This window comes from Oncorhynchus clarkii, chromosome 26 (assembly GCF_045791955.1).
Source record: "Oncorhynchus clarkii lewisi isolate Uvic-CL-2024 chromosome 26, UVic_Ocla_1.0, whole genome shotgun sequence".
NCBI lineage: Eukaryota > Metazoa > Chordata > Actinopteri > Salmoniformes > Salmonidae > Oncorhynchus > Oncorhynchus clarkii.
The window spans coordinates 47,250,989-47,271,645 of record NC_092172.1 but is presented as its reverse complement, the minus strand read 5'-3'; the positions used below and the strand labels follow the sequence as shown (position 1 = coordinate 47,271,645).

General features: G+C 45.6%; 1 protein-coding gene across 1 annotated transcript; it reads left to right on the top strand.

The window, feature by feature from the left end:
* Positions 1-18,205: 18,205 nt before the first annotated feature.
* LOC139384863 (forkhead box protein B1-like) lies at positions 18,206-20,256 on the top strand. Its single transcript, XM_071129761.1, has one exon. The coding sequence runs from the start codon at positions 18,679-18,681 to the stop codon at positions 19,630-19,632; it is 954 nt and encodes a 317-aa protein (XP_070985862.1). The 5' UTR covers positions 18,206-18,678; the 3' UTR covers positions 19,633-20,256.
* Positions 20,257-20,657: the final 401 nt, after the last annotated feature.

Below are 20,657 nucleotides of genomic sequence, written 5' to 3'. Positions count from 1 at the left end.
TGAGGACTGGCATTAGGGTTATGAATGAGGACTGGTGTTAGCGGCTGTGAATGAGGACTGGTGGTAGGGCTGTGAATGAGGACTGGAGTTAGGGCTGTGAATGAGGACTGGTGTTAGGGCTGTGAATGAGGACTGGTGGTAGGGCAGTGAATGAGGACTGGTGTTAGGGGCTGTGAATGAGGACTGGTGGAATAGGGCTGTGAATGAGGACTGATGTTAGGGGCTGTGAATGAGGACTGATGTTAGGGGATGTGAATGAGGACTGGTGTTAGGAACTGTGAATGAGGGCTGGCATTAGGGTTGTGTATGAGGACTGGTGGTAGGGCTGTGAATGAGGACTGGTGTTAGGAGCTGTGAATGAGGACTGGCGTTAGGGCTGTGAATGAGGACTGGTGGTAGGGCTGTGAATGAGGACTGGTGTTAGGAGCTGTGAATGAGGACTGTCATTAGGGTTGTGAATGAGGACTGGTGGTAGGGCTGTGAATGAGGACTGGCGTTAGGGCTGTGAATGAGGACTGGCGTTAGGGCTGTGAATGAGGACTGGTGTTAGGGGCTGTGAATGAGGACTGGCATTAGGTTTGTGAATGAGGACTGGTGTTAGGGGCTGTGAATGAGGACTGGTGGTATAGGGCTGTGAATGAGGACTGGCGTTAGGGGCTGTGAATGAGGACTGGCATTAGGGTTATGAATGAGGACTGGTGTTAGGGCTGTGAATGAGGACTGGTGGTAGGGCTGTGAATGAGGACTGGTGTTGTGGCTGTGAATGAGGACTGGTGTTAGGGTTATGAATGAGGACTGGTGTTAGGGGCTGTGAATGAGGACTGACGTTAGGGCTGTGAATGAGGACTGGTGTTAGGGGCTGTGAATGAGGACTGACGTTAGGGTTGTGAATGAGGACTGGTGTTAGGGGCTGTGAATGAGGACTGGTGGTATAGGGCTGTGAATGAGGACTGGCGTTAGGGGCTGTGAATGAGGACTGGCATTAGGGTTATGAATGAGGACTGGTGTTAGGGCTGTGAATGAGGACTGGTGTTAGGGGCTGTGAATGAGGACTGGTGTTAGGGGCTGTAAATGAGGACTGGCGTTAGCGCTGTGAATGAGGACTGATGTTAGGGGCTGTGAATGAGGACTGGTGTTAGGAGTTGTGAATGAGGGCTGGCATTAGGGTTGTGTATGAGGACTGGTGGTAGGGCTGTGAATGAGGACTGGCGTTAGGGTTATGAATGAGGACTGGTTTTAGGGCTGTGAATGAGGACTGGCGTTAGGGGCTGTGAATGAGGACTGGCATTAGGGTTATGAATGAGGACTGGTGTTAGGGCTGTGAATGAGGACTGGTGGTAGGGCTGTGAATGAGGACTGGTGTTAGGGGCTGTGAATGAGGACTGGCGTTAGGGGCTGTGAATGAGGACTGGCGTTAGGGGCTGTGAATGAGGACTGGTGGTAGGGCTGTGAATGAGGACTGGTGTTAGGAGCTGTGAATGAGGACTGGCATTAGGGTTGTGAATGAGGACTGGTGGTAGGGCTGTGAATGAGGACTGGTGTTAGGAGCTGTGAATGAGGACTGGCATTACGGTTGTGAATGAGGACTGGTGGTAGGGCTGTGAATGAGGACTGGTGTTAGGGGCTGTGAATGAGGACTGGCATTAGGGTTGTGAATGAGGACTGGTGTTAGGGGCTGTGAATGAGGACTGGTGGTATAGGGCTGTGAATGAGGACTGGCGTTAGGGGCTGTGAATGAGGACTGGCATTAAGGTTATGAATGAGGACTGGTGTTAGCGGCTGTGAATGAGGACTGGTGGTAGGGCTGTGAATGAGGACTGGCGTTAGGGCTGTGAATGAGGACTGGTGTTAGGGCTGTGAATGAGGACTGGTGGTAGGGCAGTGAATGAGGACTGGTGTTAGGAGCTGTGAATGAGGACTGGTGGTATAGGGCTGTGAATGAGGACTGGTGTTAGGGGCTGTGAATGAGGACTGACGTTAGGGCTGTGAATGAGGACTGGTGTTAGGGGCTGTGAATGAGGACTGACGTTAGGGTTGTGAATGAGGACTGGTGTTAGGGGCTGTGAATGAGGACTGGTGGTATAGGGCTGTGAATGAGGACTGGCGTTAGGGGCTGTGAATGAGGACTGGCATTAGGGTTAGGAATTAGGACTGGTTTTAGGGCTGTGAATGAGGACTGGTGTTAGGGGCTGTGAATGAGGACTGGTGTTAGGGGCTGTAAATGAGGACTGGCGTTAGCGCTGTGAATGAGGACTGATGTTAGGGGCTGTGAATGAGGACTGGTGTTAGGAGCTGTGAATGAGGGCTGGCATTAGGGTTGTGTATGAGGACTGGTGATAGGGCTGTGAATGAGGACTGGTGTTAGGAGCTGTGAATGAGGACTGGCGTTAGGGCTGTGAATGAGGACTGGTGGTAGGAGCTGTGAATGAGGACTGTCATAAGGGTTGTGAATGAGGACTGGTGGTAGGGATGTGAATAAGGACTGGTGGTAGGGCTGTGAATGAGGACTGGCGTTAGGGCTGTGAATGAGGACTGGCATTAGGGTTGTGAATGAGGACTGGTGTTAGGGGCTGTGAATGAGGACTGGTATTAGGGTTATGAATGAGGACTGGTGTTAGGGCTGTGAATGAGGACTGGTGTTAGGGGCTGTGAATGAGGACTGGCGTTAGGGGCTGTGAATGAGGACTGGTGTTAGGGGCTGTGAATGAGGACTGACATTAGGGCTGTGAATGAGGACTGGTGTTAGGGGCTGTGAATGAGGACTGACGTTAGGGCTGTGAATGAGGACTGGTGTTAGGGCTGTGAATGAGGACTGGTGTTAGGGCTGTGAATGAGGACTGGTGTTAGGGCTGTGAATGAGGACTGGCGTTAGGGGCTGTGAATGCGGACTGGCGTTAGGGGCTGTGAATGAGGACTGGTGGTAGGGCTTATGATGTTCTACTCCTTTTGTTAACTTCAGGACTGGTGGTAGGGCTGTGAATGAGGACTGGTGTCAGGAGCTGTGAATGAGGACTGGCATTAGGGTTGTGAATGAGGACTGGTGGTAGGGCTGTGAATGAGGACTGGTGTTAGGAGCTGTGAATGAGGACTGGCATTAGGGTTGTGAATGAGGACTGGTGGTAGGGCTGTGAATGAGGACTGGTGTTAGGAGCTGTGAATGAGGACTGGCATTAGGGTTGTGAATGAGGACTGGTGGTAGGGCTGTGAATGAGGACTGGTGTTAGGAGCTGTGAATGAGGACTGGCATTACGGTTGTGAATGAGGACTGGTGGTAGGGCTGTGAATGAGGACTGGTGTTAGGGGCTGTGAATGAGGACTGGCATTAGGGTTGTGAATGAGGACTGGTGTTAGGGGCTGTGAATGAGGACTGGTGGTATAGGGCTGTGAATGAGGACTGGCGTTAGGGGCTGTGAATGAGGACTGGCATTAAGGTTATGAATGAGGACTGGTGTTAGCGGCTGTGAATGAGGACTGGTGGTAGGGCTGTGAATGAGGACTGGCGTTAGGGCTGTGAATGAGGACTGGTGTTAGGGCTGTGAATGAGGACTGGTGGTAGGGCAGTGAATGAGGACTGGTGTTAGGAGCTGTGAATGAGGACTGGTGGTATAGGGCTGTGAATGAGGACTGGTGTTAGGGGCTGTGAATGAGGACTGACGTTAGGGCTGTGAATGAGGACTGGTGTTAGGGGCTGTGAATGAGGACTGACGTTAGGGTTGTGAATGAGGACTGGTGTTAGGGGCTGTGAATGAGGACTGGTGGTATAGGGCTGTGAATGAGGACTGGCGTTAAGGGCTGTGAATGAGGACTGGCATTAGGGTTATGAATGAGGACTGGTTTTAGGGCTGTGAATGAGGACTGGTGTTAGGGGCTGTGAATGAGGACTGGTGTTAGGGGCTGTAAATGAGGACTGGCGTTAGCGCTGTGAATGAGGGCTGGCATTAGGGTTGTGTATGAGGACTGGTGATAGGGCTGTGAATGAGGACTGGTGGTAGGGCTGTGAATGAGGACTGGTGTTGTGGCTGTGAATGAGGACTGGTGTTAGGGTTATGAATGAGGACTGGTGTTAGGGGCTGTGAATGAGGACTGACGTTAGGGCTGTGAATGAGGACTGGTGTTAGGGGCTGTGAATGAGGACTGACGTTAGGGTTGTGAATGAGGACTGGTGTTAGGGGCTGTGAATGAGGACTGGTGGTATAGGGCTGTGAATGAGGACTGGCGTTAGGGGCTGTGAATGAGGACTGGCATTAGGGTTATGAATGAGGACTGGTGTTAGGGCTGTGAATGAGGACTGGTGTTAGGGGCTGTGAATGAGGACTGGTGTTAGGGGCTGTAAATGAGGACTGGCGTTAGCGCTGTGAATGAGGACTGATGTTAGGGGCTGTGAATGAGGACTGGTGTTAGGAGTTGTGAATGAGGGCTGGCATTAGGGTTGTGTATGAGGACTGGTGGTAGGGCTGTGAATGAGGACTGGCGTTAGGGTTATGAATGAGGACTGGTTTTAGGGCTGTGAATGAGGACTGGCGTTAGGGGCTGTGAATGAGGACTGGCATTAGGGTTATGAATGAGGACTGGTGTTAGGGCTGTGAATGAGGACTGGTGGTAGGGCTGTGAATGAGGACTGGTGTTAGGGGCTGTGAATGAGGACTGGCGTTAGGGGCTGTAAATGAGGACTGGCGTTAGGGGCTGTGAATGAGGACTGGTGGTAGGGCTGTGAATGAGGACTGGTGTTAGGAGCTGTGAATGAGGACTGGCATTAGGGTTGTGAATGAGGACTGGTGGTAGGGCTGTGAATGAGGACTGGTGTTAGGAGCTGTGAATGAGGACTGGCATTACGGTTGTGAATGAGGACTGGTGGTAGGGCTGTGAATGAGGACTGGTGTTAGGGGCTGTGAATGAGGACTGGCATTAGGGTTGTGAATGAGGACTGGTGTTAGGGGCTGTGAATGAGGACTGGTGGTATAGGGCTGTGAATGAGGACTGGCGTTAGGGGCTGTGAATGAGGACTGGCATTAAGGTTATGAATGAGGACTGGTGTTAGCGGCTGTGAATGAGGACTGGTGGTAGGGCTGTGAATGAGGACTGGCGTTAGGGCTGTGAATGAGGACTGGTGTTAGGGCTGTGAATGAGGACTGGTGGTAGGGCAGTGAATGAGGACTGGTGTTAGGAGCTGTGAATGAGGACTGGTGGTATAGGGCTGTGAATGAGGACTGGTGTTAGGGGCTGTGAATGAGGACTGACGTTAGGGCTGTGAATGAGGACTGGTGTTAGGGGCTGTGAATGAGGACTGACGTTAGGGTTGTGAATGAGGACTGGTGTTAGGGGCTGTGAATGAGGACTGGTGGTATAGGGCTGTGAATGAGGACTGGCGTTAGGGGCTGTGAATGAGGACTGGCATTAGGGTTAGGAATTAGGACTGGTTTTAGGGCTGTGAATGAGGACTGGTGTTAGGGGCTGTGAATGAGGACTGGTGTTAGGGGCTGTAAATGAGGACTGGCGTTAGCGCTGTGAATGAGGACTGATGTTAGGGGCTGTGAATGAGGACTGGTGTTAGGAGCTGTGAATGAGGGCTGGCATTAGGGTTGTGTATGAGGACTGGTGATAGGGCTGTGAATGAGGACTGGTGTTAGGAGCTGTGAATGAGGACTGGCGTTAGGACTGTGAATGAGGACTGGTGGTAGGAGCTGTGAATGAGGACTGTCATAAGGGTTGTGAATGAGGACTGGTGGTAGGGATGTGAATAAGGACTGGTGGTAGGGCTGTGAATGAGGACTGGCGTTAGGGCTGTGAATGAGGACTGGCATTAGGGTTGTGAATGAGGACTGGTGTTAGGGGCTGTGAATGAGGACTGGTATTAGGGTTATGAATGAGGACTGGTGTTAGGGCTGTGAATGAGGACTGGTGTTAGGGGCTGTGAATGAGGACTGGCGTTAGGGGCTGTGAATGAGGACTGGTGTTAGGGGCTGTGAATGAGGACTGACATTAGGGCTGTGAATGAGGACTGGTGTTAGGGGCTGTGAATGAGGACTGACGTTAGGGCTGTGAAAGAGGACTGGTGTTAGGGCTGTGAATGAGGACTGGTGTTAGGGCTGTGAATGAGGACTGGTGTTAGGGCTGTGAATGAGGACTGGCGTTAGGGGCTGTGAATGCGGACTGGCGTTAGGGGCTGTGAATGAGGACTGGTGGTAGGGCTTATGATGTTCTACTCCTTTTGTTAACTTCAGGACTGGTGGTAGGGCTGTGAATGAGGACTGGTGTCAGGAGCTGTGAATGAGGACTGGCATTAGGGTTGTGAATGAGGACTGGTGGTAGGGCTGTGAATGAGGACTGGTGTTAGGAGCTGTGAATGAGGACTGGCATTAGGGTTGTGAATGAGGACTGGTGGTAGGGCTGTGAATGAGGACTGGTGTTAGGAGCTGTGAATGAGGACTGGCATTAGGGTTGTGAATGAGGACTGGTGGTAGGGCTGTGAATGAGGACTGGTGTTAGGAGCTGTGAATGAGGACTGGCATTACGGTTGTGAATGAGGACTGGTGGTAGGGCTGTGAATGAGGACTGGTGTTAGGGGCTGTGAATGAGGACTGGCATTAGGGTTGTGAATGAGGACTGGTGTTAGGGGCTGTGAATGAGGACTGGTGGTATAGGGCTGTGAATGAGGACTGGCGTTAGGGGCTGTGAATGAGGACTGGCATTAAGGTTATGAATGAGGACTGGTGTTAGCGGCTGTGAATGAGGACTGGTGGTAGGGCTGTGAATGAGGACTGGCGTTAGGGCTGTGAATGAGGACTGGTGTTAGGGCTGTGAATGAGGACTGGTGGTAGGGCAGTGAATGAGGACTGGTGTTAGGAGCTGTGAATGAGGACTGGTGGTATAGGGCTGTGAATGAGGACTGGTGTTAGGGGCTGTGAATGAGGACTGACGTTAGGGCTGTGAATGAGGACTGGTGTTAGGGGCTGTGAATGAGGACTGACGTTAGGGTTGTGAATGAGGACTGGTGTTAGGGGCTGTGAATGAGGACTGGTGGTATAGGGCTGTGAATGAGGACTGGCGTTAAGGGCTGTGAATGAGGACTGGCATTAGGGTTATGAATGAGGACTGGTTTTAGGGCTGTGAATGAGGACTGGTGTTAGGGGCTGTGAATGAGGACTGGTGTTAGGGGCTGTAAATGAGGACTGGCGTTAGCGCTGTGAATGAGGGCTGGCATTAGGGTTGTGTATGAGGACTGGTGATAGGGCTGTGAATGAGGACTGGTGTTAGGAGCTGTGAATGAGGACTGGCGTTAGGGCTGTGAATGAGGACTGGTGGTAGGGCTGTGAATGAGGACTGGTGTTAGGAGCTGTGAATGAGGACTGTCATAAGGGTTGTGAATGAGGACTGGTGGTAGGGATGTGAATAAGGACTGGTGGTAGGGCTGTGAATGAGGACTGGCGTTAGGGCTGTGAATGAGGACTGGCATTAGGGTTGTGAATGAGGACTGGTGTTAGGGGCTGTGAATGAGGACTGGTATTAGGGTTATGAATGAGGACTGGTGTTAGGGCTGTGAATGAGGACTGGTGGTAGGGCTGTGAATGAGGACTGGTGTTAGGGGCTGTGAATGAGGACTGGCGTTAGGGGCTGTGAATGAGGACTGGTGTTAGGGCTGTGAATGAGGACTGGTGTTAGGGCTGTGAATGAGGACTGGCGTTAGGGGCTGTGAATGCGGACTGGCGTTAGGGGCTGTGAATGAGGACTGGTGGTAGGGCTTATGATGTTCTACTCCTTTTGTTAACTTCAGGACTGGCGTTAGGGTTGTGAATGAGGACTGGTGGTAGGGCTGTGAATGAGGACTGGTGTTAGGAGCTGTGAATGAGGACTGGCATTAGGGTTGTGAATGAGGACTGGTTTTAGGGCTGTGAATGAGGACTGGTGTTAGGAGCTGTGAATGAGCACTGGCATTAGGGTTGTGAATGAGGACTGGTGGTAGGGCTGTGAATGAGGACTGGTGTTAGGGGCTGTGAATGAGGACTGGCATTAGGGTTGTGAATGAGGACTGGTGTTAGGGGCTGTGAATGAGGACTGGTGGAATAGGGCTGTGAATGAGGACTGGCGTTAGGGGCTGTGAATGAGGACTGGCATTAAGGTTATGAATGAGGACTGGTGTTAGCGGCAGTGAATGAGGACTGGTGGTAGGGCTGTGAATGAGGACTGGCGTTAGGAGCTGTGAATGAGGACTGGTGGTATAGGGCTGTGAATGAGGACTGGTGTTAGGGGCTGTGAATGAGGACTGGTGTTAGGGGCTGTGAATGAGGACTGGCGTTAGGGCTGTGAATGAGGACTGATGTTAGGGGCTGTGAATGAGGACTGGTGTTAGGAGCTGTGAATGAGGGCTGGCATTAGGGTTGTGTATGAGGACTGGTGGTAGGGCTGTGAATGAGGACTGGTGTTAGGGCTGTGAATGAGGACTGGTGGTAGGGCAGTGAATGAGGACTGGTGTTAGGAGCTGTGAATGAGGACTGGTGGTATAGGGCTGTGAATGAGGACTGGTGTTAGGGGCCGTGAATGAGGACTGGTGTTAGGGGCTGTGAATGAGGACTGGCGTTAGGGCTGTGAATGAGGACTGATGTTAGGGGCTGTGAATGAGGACTGGTGTTAGGAGCTGTGAATGAGGGCTGGCATTAGGGTTGTGTATGAGGACTGGTGGTAGGGCTGTGAATGAGGACTGGTGTTAGGAGCTGTGAATGAGGACTGGCATTAGGGTTGTGAATGAGGACTGGTGGTAGGGCTGTGAATGAGGACTGGTGTTAGGAGCTGTGAATGAGGACTGGCATTAGGGTTGTGAATGAGGACTGGTGTTAGGAGCTGTGAATGAGGACTGGCGTTAGGGCTGTGAATGAGGACTGGTGGTTGGGCTGTGAATGAGGACTGGTGTTAGGAGCTGTGAATGAGGACTGGCATTAGGGTTGTGAATGAGGACTGGTGGTAGGGCTGTGAATGAGGACTGGCGTTAGGGCTGTGAATGAGGACTGGCATTAGGGCTGTGAATGAGGACTGGTGTTAGGGGCTGTGAATGAGGACTGGCATTAGGGTTGTGAATGAGGACTGGTGTTAGGGGCTGTGAATGAGGACTGGTGGTATAGGGCTGTGAATGAGGACTGGCGTTAGGGGCTGTGAATGAGGACTGGCATTAGGGTTATGAATGAGGACTGGTGTTAGTGGCTGTGAATGAGGACTGGTGGTAGGGCTGTGAATGAGGACTGGTGTTAGGGGCTGTGAATGAGGACTGGCGTTAGGGGCTGTGAATGAGGACTGGTGTTAGGGGCTGTGAATGAGGACTGGTGTTAGGGGCTGTGAATGAGGACTGACGTTAGGGCTGTGAATGAGGACTGGCGTTAGGGCTGTGAATGAGGACTGACGTTAGGGCGGTGAATGAGGACTGGTGTTAGGGCTGTGAATGAGGACTGGTGTTAGGGCTGTGAATGAGGACTGGTGTTAGGGCTGTGAATGAGGACTGGCGTTAGGGGCTGTGAATGAGGACTGGCGTTAGGGGCTGTGAATGAAGACTGGCGTTAGGGCTGTGAATGAGGACTGGCGTTAGGGCTGTGAATGAGGACTAACGCGTTAGGGCAGCAAATGAGGACTGGCATTAGCGTTGTGAATGAGGACTGACGTTAGGGCAGTGTAGGAAGGAGAAGTATTGGCTGGCTTTGTAAGGGGATTGTCATTTGTGTTGACCTGGGGCTGGCCATGGGGCTGCCTGTGGGGCTGCCTGTGGGGCTGCCTGTGGGGCTGTCTGTATGTATGTATGATGGTATGCGTGTGTCACTTCATACCTCTCTGTCTGTCATGGTGACATGTCTCTGTGTCTCTAGTCATGGTGACATGTCTCTGTGTCTCTAGTCATGGTGACATGTCTCAGTATCTCTAGTCATGGTGACATGTCTCAGTATCTCTAGTCATGGTGACATGTCTCAGTATCTCTAGTCATGATGACATGTCTCAGTATCTCTAGTCATGATGACATGTCTCAGTATCTCTAGTCATGATGGCATGTCTCAGCATCTCTAGTCATGGAGACATGTCTCAGTATCTCTAGTCATGATGGTATGTCTCAGTATCTCTAGTCATGGTGACATGTCTCTGTGTCTCTAGTCATGGTGACATATCTCAGTATCTCTAGTCATGGTGACATGTCTCAGTATTTCTAGTCATGGTGACTTGTCTCAGTATCTCTAGTCATGGTGACTTGTCTCTGTATCTCTAGTCATGGTGACATGTCTCAGTATCTCTAGTCATGGTGACATGTCTCAGTATCTCTAGTCATGGTGACATGTCTCAGTATCTCTAGTCATGGTGACATGTCTCAGTGTCTCTAGTCATGGGTTATGACATGTCTCAGTATCTCTAGTCATGGAGACATGTCTCTGTGTCTCTTGCCCCAGATCACTGTTCCTCCTCCATCAAACTCGTCCGTCGGACTTCCAGATAGTGAAGCGTGATTCATCACTCCAGAGAAAGAGTTTCCACTGTTCCAGAGTCCAATGGTGACGAGCTTTACATCACTCTGGCCGTCGGTTGGCAATGCGCATGGTGATCTTTGGCTTGTGTGCGGCTGCTTGGCCATGGAAACCCGTTTCATGAAGCTCCTGATGAACAGTTCTTGTAGCTGACGTTGCATCCAGAGGCAGTTTGGAACTCGGTAGTGTTTGTTGCAACCAAGGACAGGTTATTGTTTACATTTCAAATTGGAAAGGACAGGTTATTGTTTACATTTCAAATGAGAAAGGACAGGTTGTTTTTACATTTCAAATTAGAAAGGACAGGTTATTTTTTTTACATTTCATATTAGAGAGGACAGGTGATTTTTACATTTCAAATTGGAAAGGACAGGTTGTTTTTACATTTCAAATTGGAAAGGACAGGTTAATTAGAAAGGACAGGTTATTTTTTACATTTCAAATTGGAAAGGACAGGTTATTTAGAAAGGACAGGTTATTTTTTACATTTCAAATTGGAAAGGACAGGTTAATTAGAAATATCAGGTTATTTTTTAAATTTCAAATTAGAAAGGACAGGTTATTTTTTTACATTTCAAATTAGAAAGGACAGGTTAATTGGAAATGACAGGTTAATTAGACAGGACAGGTTAATTAGAAAGGACATGTTATTTTTTTTACATTTCAAATTAGAAAGGACAGGTTAATTAGAAAGGACATGTTATTGTTTTTACATTTCAAATTAGAAAGGACAGGTTATTTTTTACATTTCAAATTAGAAAGGACAGGTTAGTTTTTTACATTTCAAATTAGAATGGACAGGTTAATTAGAAAGGACAGGTTATTTTTTACATTTCAAATTAGAAAGGACAGGTTAGTTTTTTACATTTCAAATTAGAATGGACAGGTTAATTAGAAAGGACAGGTTATTTTTTACATTATAAATTAGAAAGGACAGGTTAATTAGAAAGGACAGGTTATTTTTTTACATTTCAAATTAGAAAGGACAGGTTAATTAGAAAGGACGGGTTATTTTTTACATTTCAAATTAGAAAGGACAGGTTATTTTTACATTTCAAATTAGAAAGGACAGGTTAATTAGAAAGGACAGGTTATTTTTTTACATTTCAAATTAGAAAGGACAGGTTAATTAGAAAGGACAGGTTATTTTTTACATTTCAAATTAGAAAGGACAGGTTATTTTTTACATTTCAAATTAGAAAGGTGTTAAAACAATGGAAGTGTTAATGAATTTATCTGCAGAGAAGCAGAGAACCGTTCACTCAGACTGTATACCTGTTTTTCAAATCAAATCATGTTTGTCACATGCGCCAAATACTACAGGTACTTACAGTGAAATTCTTACTTTACCAGCCCTTATAATAAAATAAAGTGTTAAAAGAAAGTATTTACTCAAATAAACTGCAGTTAAAAAAAATATCTTATTTTTTATTAATAAATCAATTAAAAATAAATACAAATGTGGTTCCAGGAATCGTGACTAGGTCTTTATGTGGCTTTTTATTGTCCATTTTACCTCCCTCCACTTTGAGACACCAACAAGCAGGTGAAAAGAAGCAGGCGTGGTTTGTTAGTGGGACTTGGATCTATGTACGAAAGGGCTTTTTAGGGAGCGGCAGGGTAGCCTAGTGGTTAGAATGGAGGGGCGGCAGGGTAGCCTAGTGGTTAGAGCGTTGGACAAATCCGAGCTGACAAGGTACAAATCTGCCCTTCTGCCCCTGAACAGGCAGTTAACCCACTGTTCCTAGGCAGTCATTGAAAATAAGAATTTGTTCTTAACTGACTTGCCTAGTTAAAAAAAGACGTGACATTTTGTATGCTTTCTCCAATTATGCTATATTACTACGTAAAACATGTTTTTTTTTTACAATTTGATAAAGCTTAATTTATCTTTAAGTTCTATGCTTTAATGTAACATACTTGTATTTTATGGCATTAGTTATACTGAAGAATGAGGAGACGTTGAGGCTATCTTTCAGTAGGGTAGTTCCTGGTTAGTTGGACTACCTGTATAGCCCGAGGCGTTTAGGGACCACATGGGAATCATCGTGAATGGAATCCTATCGGTCCTAATGATCGCCTTGGGGGGGGGGGTTAGATTCCTTCCCATCATTGATCTAAATTCTAAACTCCTTTACGGTTGCTTCCTATCGTTCTACCGCTCCATTTGAAGCAGGAAACAGAGCTATGGTCAGTCAGGTGGAATCCCCAGACTGACCTCAGGGAATCAGACCTTCCAAGCTGCTCCTCATCTTCTCCATCCTCCACCTTCCAATTTTATGCTCATTTAATTGAGAGATCTTCTTACTTGATGTATTGTAAAATGAATCGCTAATTTATGTAATCACTCAATTAACGATAATTCCAGCATATGTTCAAAATGCCCGGAGGGTTTTCTTCTCGCAGGTACTTATTTTGATGTCACGGCGAAACAGCTAATTAATTTTACATGCATATTAATTTGGGGTCTGCTAAGAGAGAGTCCCTCCCTCCCAACACCCATCCTCGCGCTGCCTCATTTGTAAACGCAGACTCGGGCCAAATATTTACCTTTTTAACCTTTTTTGGGGGGGGGGGGGGGGAAACAATTTAAGATTTAAATTGCATAATTAATATTGTTGCTTAGTCTAATTCATGTCCCGTTTGGCTGTGTCTTTTAAAAATTGTAATCCGTTATTTATTTACCTTAATTTATACACAACACACATTAGCTTATCCTAACGCAGTGTTATCAAACATTACATTGAACTTGAACAATAACGTTATTTCAGGATCAAATTAGTTTACATTTTACAACCTATCATCAACCCGTCATGTGGAATCCGAAATCAAGTAAACAAACAACAACAACAACAAAAAACCACTGAAACCTCTGAGCTGAAAGCTTGGGCATACACCGGCTACTCTATGAAGGACAGAACTTTACTGTCTATTTCAAAGTATTCTTGACGCGTTCTCCTCTTTACTAGTGAATTAACGATTCCCTTTTAATTAATAAGAAAACCCGCGGCAGGCAAACTTGAGTGCTTTCTGTATGATAATGAAGGAAAATGAATGAACTGAATAATGTTCGTTAACTCTAAAACACGTCTCCCTTCACTCCCTTCTCCCCCCCCCCCCCCCTTCCCCCTTCCCCTCCTCCTCTCCTCCACTTTAGCACTAAAAGGGCGTTGAGTGTCTTAATGAGATCTCTCTGTAGTCTAATTAATTGACGCTGTCGTCTTGAATATTCATAATATTCCTATACAGTATCTCTACGTCAGTTAGCACCGCTATACGGTACTAATTGTACTGTGCAGCAGCAGCTCAGGAAAGAGTCCAGCCATAGACCTTCATTACAATCAATAATGCTCAGATTCACCAGAGTCAAGTACCGTCTCCAACACCTGCCGATAAGTCAACTTATGTATATAGAGTAGTTTACAAAAAATATAGTGGTTTACAAAAAAATATAGTGGTTTAAATGGCATTCTGTTTATTATGTTTAAAATAAAATATGCTACTTCATAGCAATAGCCTAACATGTCACCATAATAATACAATTATTATTATTGATTATTATTATTATTATTATTATAGATCTAATGGTATATATACATATTTGGCATTCAACTGGATATAGGACAATTTTATTTGAGTTATACAAGTATTAGTGAATAGATTGTTTTGAAGGTGTTAATGTCATTAATTAGTTGTTTATGCAAATGTTTTCATTGACAATGTAAATTACCCCGTCAGCAGTTGCAGTTTGTTTATTCATCCGTTTTTAGTAAATCTACAACGCCTCTAGATAAAGATGACTAATAATAATAATACTACTAATAATAGGATGAAGGAAGCCCATGTTGAGTTTACTGCACAGCGATCACAGCAGGGCCTTGATCCAATAACAGCAGCACCAGATGAAGTGAAGAGAGAGACGGCACGTCATAATAACAACAGAACCAGATGACGTGAAGAGGGAGACGGCACGTCATAACAACAACAGAACCAGATGACGTGAAGAGGGAGACGCCACGTCATAATAACAACAGAACCAGATGACGTGAAGAGGGAGACGCCACTCATAATAACAACAGACCCAGAGACGGCACGTCATAATAACAACGTCATAATAACAACAGAACCAGATGACGTGAAGAGAGAGAATCCATAACATTCACCAGGGTTCACTGACATTACAGTAGGTCTGAAAACCAACAGGTCAGAGGCTGGACTACTGTTGTTAGAGCTTTAGATCCGCTATCTATGTATATATATATATATATATATATATATATATATATATATATATATATATATATAGCCTAGTATATATTTTCAATAGATCTATTCTGATTTCTTGGGTGTATGCAAGTGTATGCAAACTTTTATACAAGGATTCTAAAGATTGTAATTGCCACTTTAAAATGTCAGACTTGATTTGTTCTAACTAAAATGTATTATCCCTCTACAAAAAAAATGTCCTTTCATTATAATCCACACAATAATTCACATTTCATGTTTCTACATGATTATTTTCCTGCTGTGAGAAACTGGTCAAATGAAGGTCCTCCATCTGTACTTCATTTTATTGTTGGGAATAGTGTAGGCCTGTTAACCTTTAATTACTGTGGGCCTGTCCACTTGATTTGACCAATAATTGTTTTATCATAATATTCCGATGTGTGCCTATAATAAATAATTCGTGGTCATAGGCTAATGTGATTATTTTTATTTTAATGAATAGCTGAATGCAGTTGTTTCATTCACGCTTTAAATTCATATCTGTTTTCCAGCGCACAGTAACGCGACGAACACACGTTGGTTTTGTCTATTTTCTTGGCGAGAATGTGCCATGAAAACACACTATCATTTTCCTATAAATGTGTATGAAACGTATCGCCTAGCTATTCAACTTTTTTCAGGTATTTTTTCTTCTTCATTGTATTTATTCTGCAGTTCTCCAAGTCGTTCTCAAAGTAGATTATAAATGAACTTCTCATTTGAGACAGTTCATGTTTCTGCATAATATTGTTCCCCCAATTTACATTTACTAACCAATCTTTCTGACAGGGATATTCAGCGATCATTTGTTACTTTTGGAGCGAAGGCGATTTTTTGGCGGGGGGGCAACATTTGTTTTCCTTTGTGCTCTGGTGCAGCAGTGGAGAGACGACGTGTGAAAGTGGCTGTTAGGTCCGCCTTTCTCCCTCTCTGACCCGGCTCTTTATCCCCGTCGCCCTGGGAATGGCACGCATCGCTACTCTACTTTAGAGGAGCAGCAGAGAGCGCCTTTGTTTGAGTCCTTTTGGGTCGCACAAAATTGTTCTCCGTTCCGCCGCTGCAAAAAAAAAAAGCTACTTCAGACCAGGAGCAGGTTCACAAGTGCAATGCAATTTGGCTTAGCTCAACCTTTGTTCCGCTTGTACAAATGACCAAACAGTGCTCACATTATACAGTTGATCTACTGGGGATTCAACAGGCTCTTTTGGAGAAGAGGAGAAAGGCGAGTTCATCTGTTCAGAATCATGGTGGCGGAATTTTTCCCTCAATCCGCAGCTTTGTGGGATAAAACGTCTTGGACAGATGCAGCTAGAGATCAGAAGCGTAAAAGATGATTAAATGTTAAGGAAAAGTTAACTGAAATCAAGAGGTTAAATGGTTTGATGGGAATTGTATTGCGCAACAGTGTGAACATATCCGAATGTCAGGACCGTTTTCCCCTTGACGCTGAATTTACAATAAATTGTTTTCTAATAACAATAATAACAATAATAATTATAATAATAACGTTAAATATACACCGATTTGTTTTGTATTTTCCTCATACTCTCTTGATATCAACATCCATACAGCTTTGTCCAATCTGTTCACACACATTAGCATCGCAACAGAAACAACCGACGATGACTGAGTGACTGACTGAAACCACACCGTTTCACTCTAAAGGACTTGGATTACCACAGGCCCGCATCCCGACTGGCTTTATTCTTACTCGCCCCTGCAGCCTGTCCGTCCGAATCATGATTCCGTGTATTGTGGACGCATGGAGAGAAATTAGCATAGATTATGAGTTGGTCCGAGTGTGTGTGTGTGTGTGTGTGTGTGGTCCTTCTCATTGGGATGTGGCCAGGCGGAAAGGGAAGGTGGCTTGGCTAGGAGGGTGCGCTCACACAGAGAGAAGAATGTCCATTGATCTGAATACGTCCCCCATTAGGTTCACACTCACATAATTGACTTATTGGTATTTTATACAGTTTCTATAGCATTGTCGTTAAGTCTCGTAACCCACCCGAGTTTTACATTTCAATGACTGGCTTAATTTAAACCTGTTCATCCGCGTAGAAAGCGTATTTTGTTTGTACGTTTGCTTGTCACAGCTTTGTGGGGAGTCGTCTGGTAAACACTAACATATTGGTATTAGGCTATTATACCTTTTGTAGGCTATTCGAAACACATTAAATAAAACACATTCTAAACATTGCGTCATCATATGTATGTCTCCACATATATGCAAGTGTACTTTTCAAGTCAAACGTTTATTAATTGTGCCTTTTTGGGGATTACCTATGACGTGCATAACACACTCATCATATTCCCCCAATAACTAGTTCGAATATATATATATATATTTTATCGACTGCGGCGCATGCTCTCGGACGCTGAATACACACACACACACACACACACACACACACACACACGCACACACACGCGCACACACACACACACACGCACACACACACACACACGCACACACACACACACACGCACACACACACACACACACACACACACGCACACACACACACGCACACACACACACACACACACACACACACACACACACACACACGCACACACTCAAAGAGGGAAAAATCCAAGTCAGACAAAAGTACGAGTATTCAAAGGGAGTGTATTGAGTAATTGACAATACAACTTCAACAAATACATTCAGGAAATAATTGTGTATTATTCCCAAGGACAATCAACAGTTAACCGTCATGTAAAAGACGTTAGTTAATGTGACAGAGTAAACAAACTGTTAGTCACCAGTTAGATGACTATAGATCACAGGTTGGTACACAAATTGTCGATTCGATATCAGTTCAAATCACACTGTCCCCCTATAAAACAGCTGAAACTAAAATGTCATCAACGACACGTCATTCAACGCGAAAAAAAAACTTACAACGGACTATACAGAACAAATAGAGAGACTGCGCCAAGAAGCGACGGCCCTCCATGCCAAACATCAAATTGCTTAGTAGCTCTATTTGTAAACGCAAATAGTTGACTAAGCACCCCTTGCTCGGTGCACAAAAGGTTATCTGCATACCTTCACACGGCGTAACCGGGCTTTCATCACCCTCCCTCACACTTCAAATCCGGTGGGTCGCTGTGCCTTTTCACCCCTTCGCTCTGTCTTCAAATGGAAATCATTTCTATTGGCTCAAGGTGTCCATGTAAATAGGTGTAAATGAATCCAGATTATGCCTTTGCTTTCTCCTCCGAGCGAGTAGCCCCCCTCCTCCTCTCCACCCAAGGCGATTGTCATGTGATAGCGAAGAAGTGGCACATTAATGAAGCGGCTCTACGGGGGTCTTTTCTCCTGTCATCACATTAAACTATCACACGGTTCGGGGAAGGACATGGAAATAGCAGCTACTTAGCTCTGCTCATCACAACAAGGGCCACAACATATCGGGAACCATTCAGAGAGTCGTGGTGTGAGTGTGTGTGTGGGGGGGAAGGAGAAGCTTATTGCTGCTTGCTTAACTAAAGATAGCGCATCATATAGGCCATCTGAAGGGAGAGAACGAGACTGTTTTCATAGGACGGCTGTTTTCAAGACCCACAGCCCATAAGCGCTGAGTGAACAGTCCACGGAGGAAACAGACAGTGAGTTGCGTTGCTGTATTTCATGCATCTTGAGGAACTTTCAGTAACTTTTAAGCGCGGGGATATTGCAGTGTTTTTTTTTTGTACTTTGCGTTATAAAGACAATCTATGCGGCGAATGCATGGAGTTTTACGCGTTCGTAATGTTGTTTTGAACAGTTGTTTTGAACAACCCGTCCTAGAGTGATACTTCTTTCAAGGAGTGTAGGACAAAGTTCAATTTTTCCTGTTTGTCCGAGAAAAACTGGAAGAACTGTAGTCTGACGCGCCATTCGGCATAGTATTTTGACAGAAAGTCCAACAGAATGCCTCGTCCGGGGAGAAACACGTATAGCGACCAGAAACCTCCCTATTCCTACATCTCCCTGACCGCCATGGCTATCCAGTCCTGCCCGGAGAAGATGCTCCCGCTCAGCGAGATCTACAAGTTCATCATGGACAGGTTCCCTTACTACCGAGAGAACACCCAGCGGTGGCAGAACTCCTTACGACACAACCTCTCTTTCAACGACTGTTTTATTAAAATCCCCAGGCGGCCGGACCAGCCGGGTAAAGGGAGTTTCTGGGCTCTCCATCCCAGCTGCGGGGACATGTTCGAGAACGGAAGTTTCTTGCGGCGTCGTAAACGCTTCAAGTTGATGATGATGGCGTCCGAGCATCTGGCGCAAAGCAAGCCGTCGGACGCTGCCCACTATCTCCAACAACAAGCCAAACTCCGACTGAGCGCTCTGGCTGCTTCCGGCACACATCTCCCGCAAATGTCCGGTTACAACATAGGAGTCTCTCACCAGCCGTCAACTTTCAAACACCCGTTCGCAATCGAGAACATAATCGCCAGAGAGTATAAAATGCCAGGCGGGCTGGCCTTCTCCACCATGCAGTCTATGTCTGCTGGCTACCCGCTGCACAACCAGCTCACCACGGCCTGGCCTCATATGTACAGCTCCAGCGTCATGGACACGGTAGCTCCCATCTCCATGGCCAGTGATTATTCGGCCTACGGAATGCCCCTCAAGTCTATTTGCTATGGAGCGCAGAGTCTACCTGCCATCCCCGTGCCAATCAAGCCCACCCCTACATCGATGCCAGGGCTCTCGGCTCTGCCAACACATATTCCAGCTTTCTTAGCGAACTCTCCCCAGTCTCTCAGCCCCACGTCTCCTCAGACAGCTACCAGCCAAAGCAGCCCTGCCACGCCGAGCGAAACGCTCATAAACCCGGCCTCTTCGGCCATGCAGTCCGTGGTGTCGGTGCACTGACATGACGTTAGCGGATGGGACTTATTAAAAAACTTCTGAATAAGAAAAGAGATGCTTATCAACTTTTTCCAAAGCGGTATTTTATTGTTTGATCAATTCATGACAACCAACTAAAATATGCTCTACAATCATGAGGCAAGATATTTGCGTTTTGTGGTTTATCGATGTACTTAGATGTTTTACTTGAGAATTGTTGTGGCGGTGACCCTTGTCTTTCTATGACGCGCAGATAGGCTACATCGTTTTGTTACCTGTTTAGGGTCATTTAAGAATAATCCAATTCTGAGATTATTTTCAAAAAGCATTGTCGTTATCCGTATCTATATTCTTGCTTACATTTTATTGCCAAGTCTCCAATACATATTCCAATTCAATTAATGTAAAACTGGTAAAAAAAACAATTCGTTATTACATTAGAGAATGTTGTCAGAATATTCTTTTTTTTTTTGTTGCATTTTCGTCAAGATAAAAAGGCCAAGAAAAATAAATAAATGAAATCAACTTTTTTTGTAGATTAAATTTAACGTGACTTTTTAGTTACAGCTCCCTTTAATGCGCATTGCATTTGCTATACCAAACAGCCAAATCTAGTTTTTAGGAGAATTTAAAAAAAGAAAGAGAAAGAGAACAGAAGTGACATTTTCAAATAACAAAACTTGAAAACAGATATTTATGGTTTACTTTGGTGTCTGGTTGTCTGCATTCAAAACATTCAAATATATTCGAATTAATGGAAGAATAAGTTGAAATGTATAAACTGCACTTTTTTTTGGTTAAATGTTTTAGATTATCTGTAGTTTACAGATCTATCTGTAGTTGTTCTGTGGACCATTTTAATTTAAAACAAAAAAAAAAAAGAAATAAACTGTGGTGACCGGATGTATATAAAATGAAAAAAAAAATGCAGTATATTTGTACGTTCTCTAAAACGCATGCTGTTTCAAAACGTTGTGTTGTATTTGCTGCGAGCATGCGTGCTTCTCCAAGTGTGCCACGTGTCTGCAATAAATTATTGGTCATCAAGA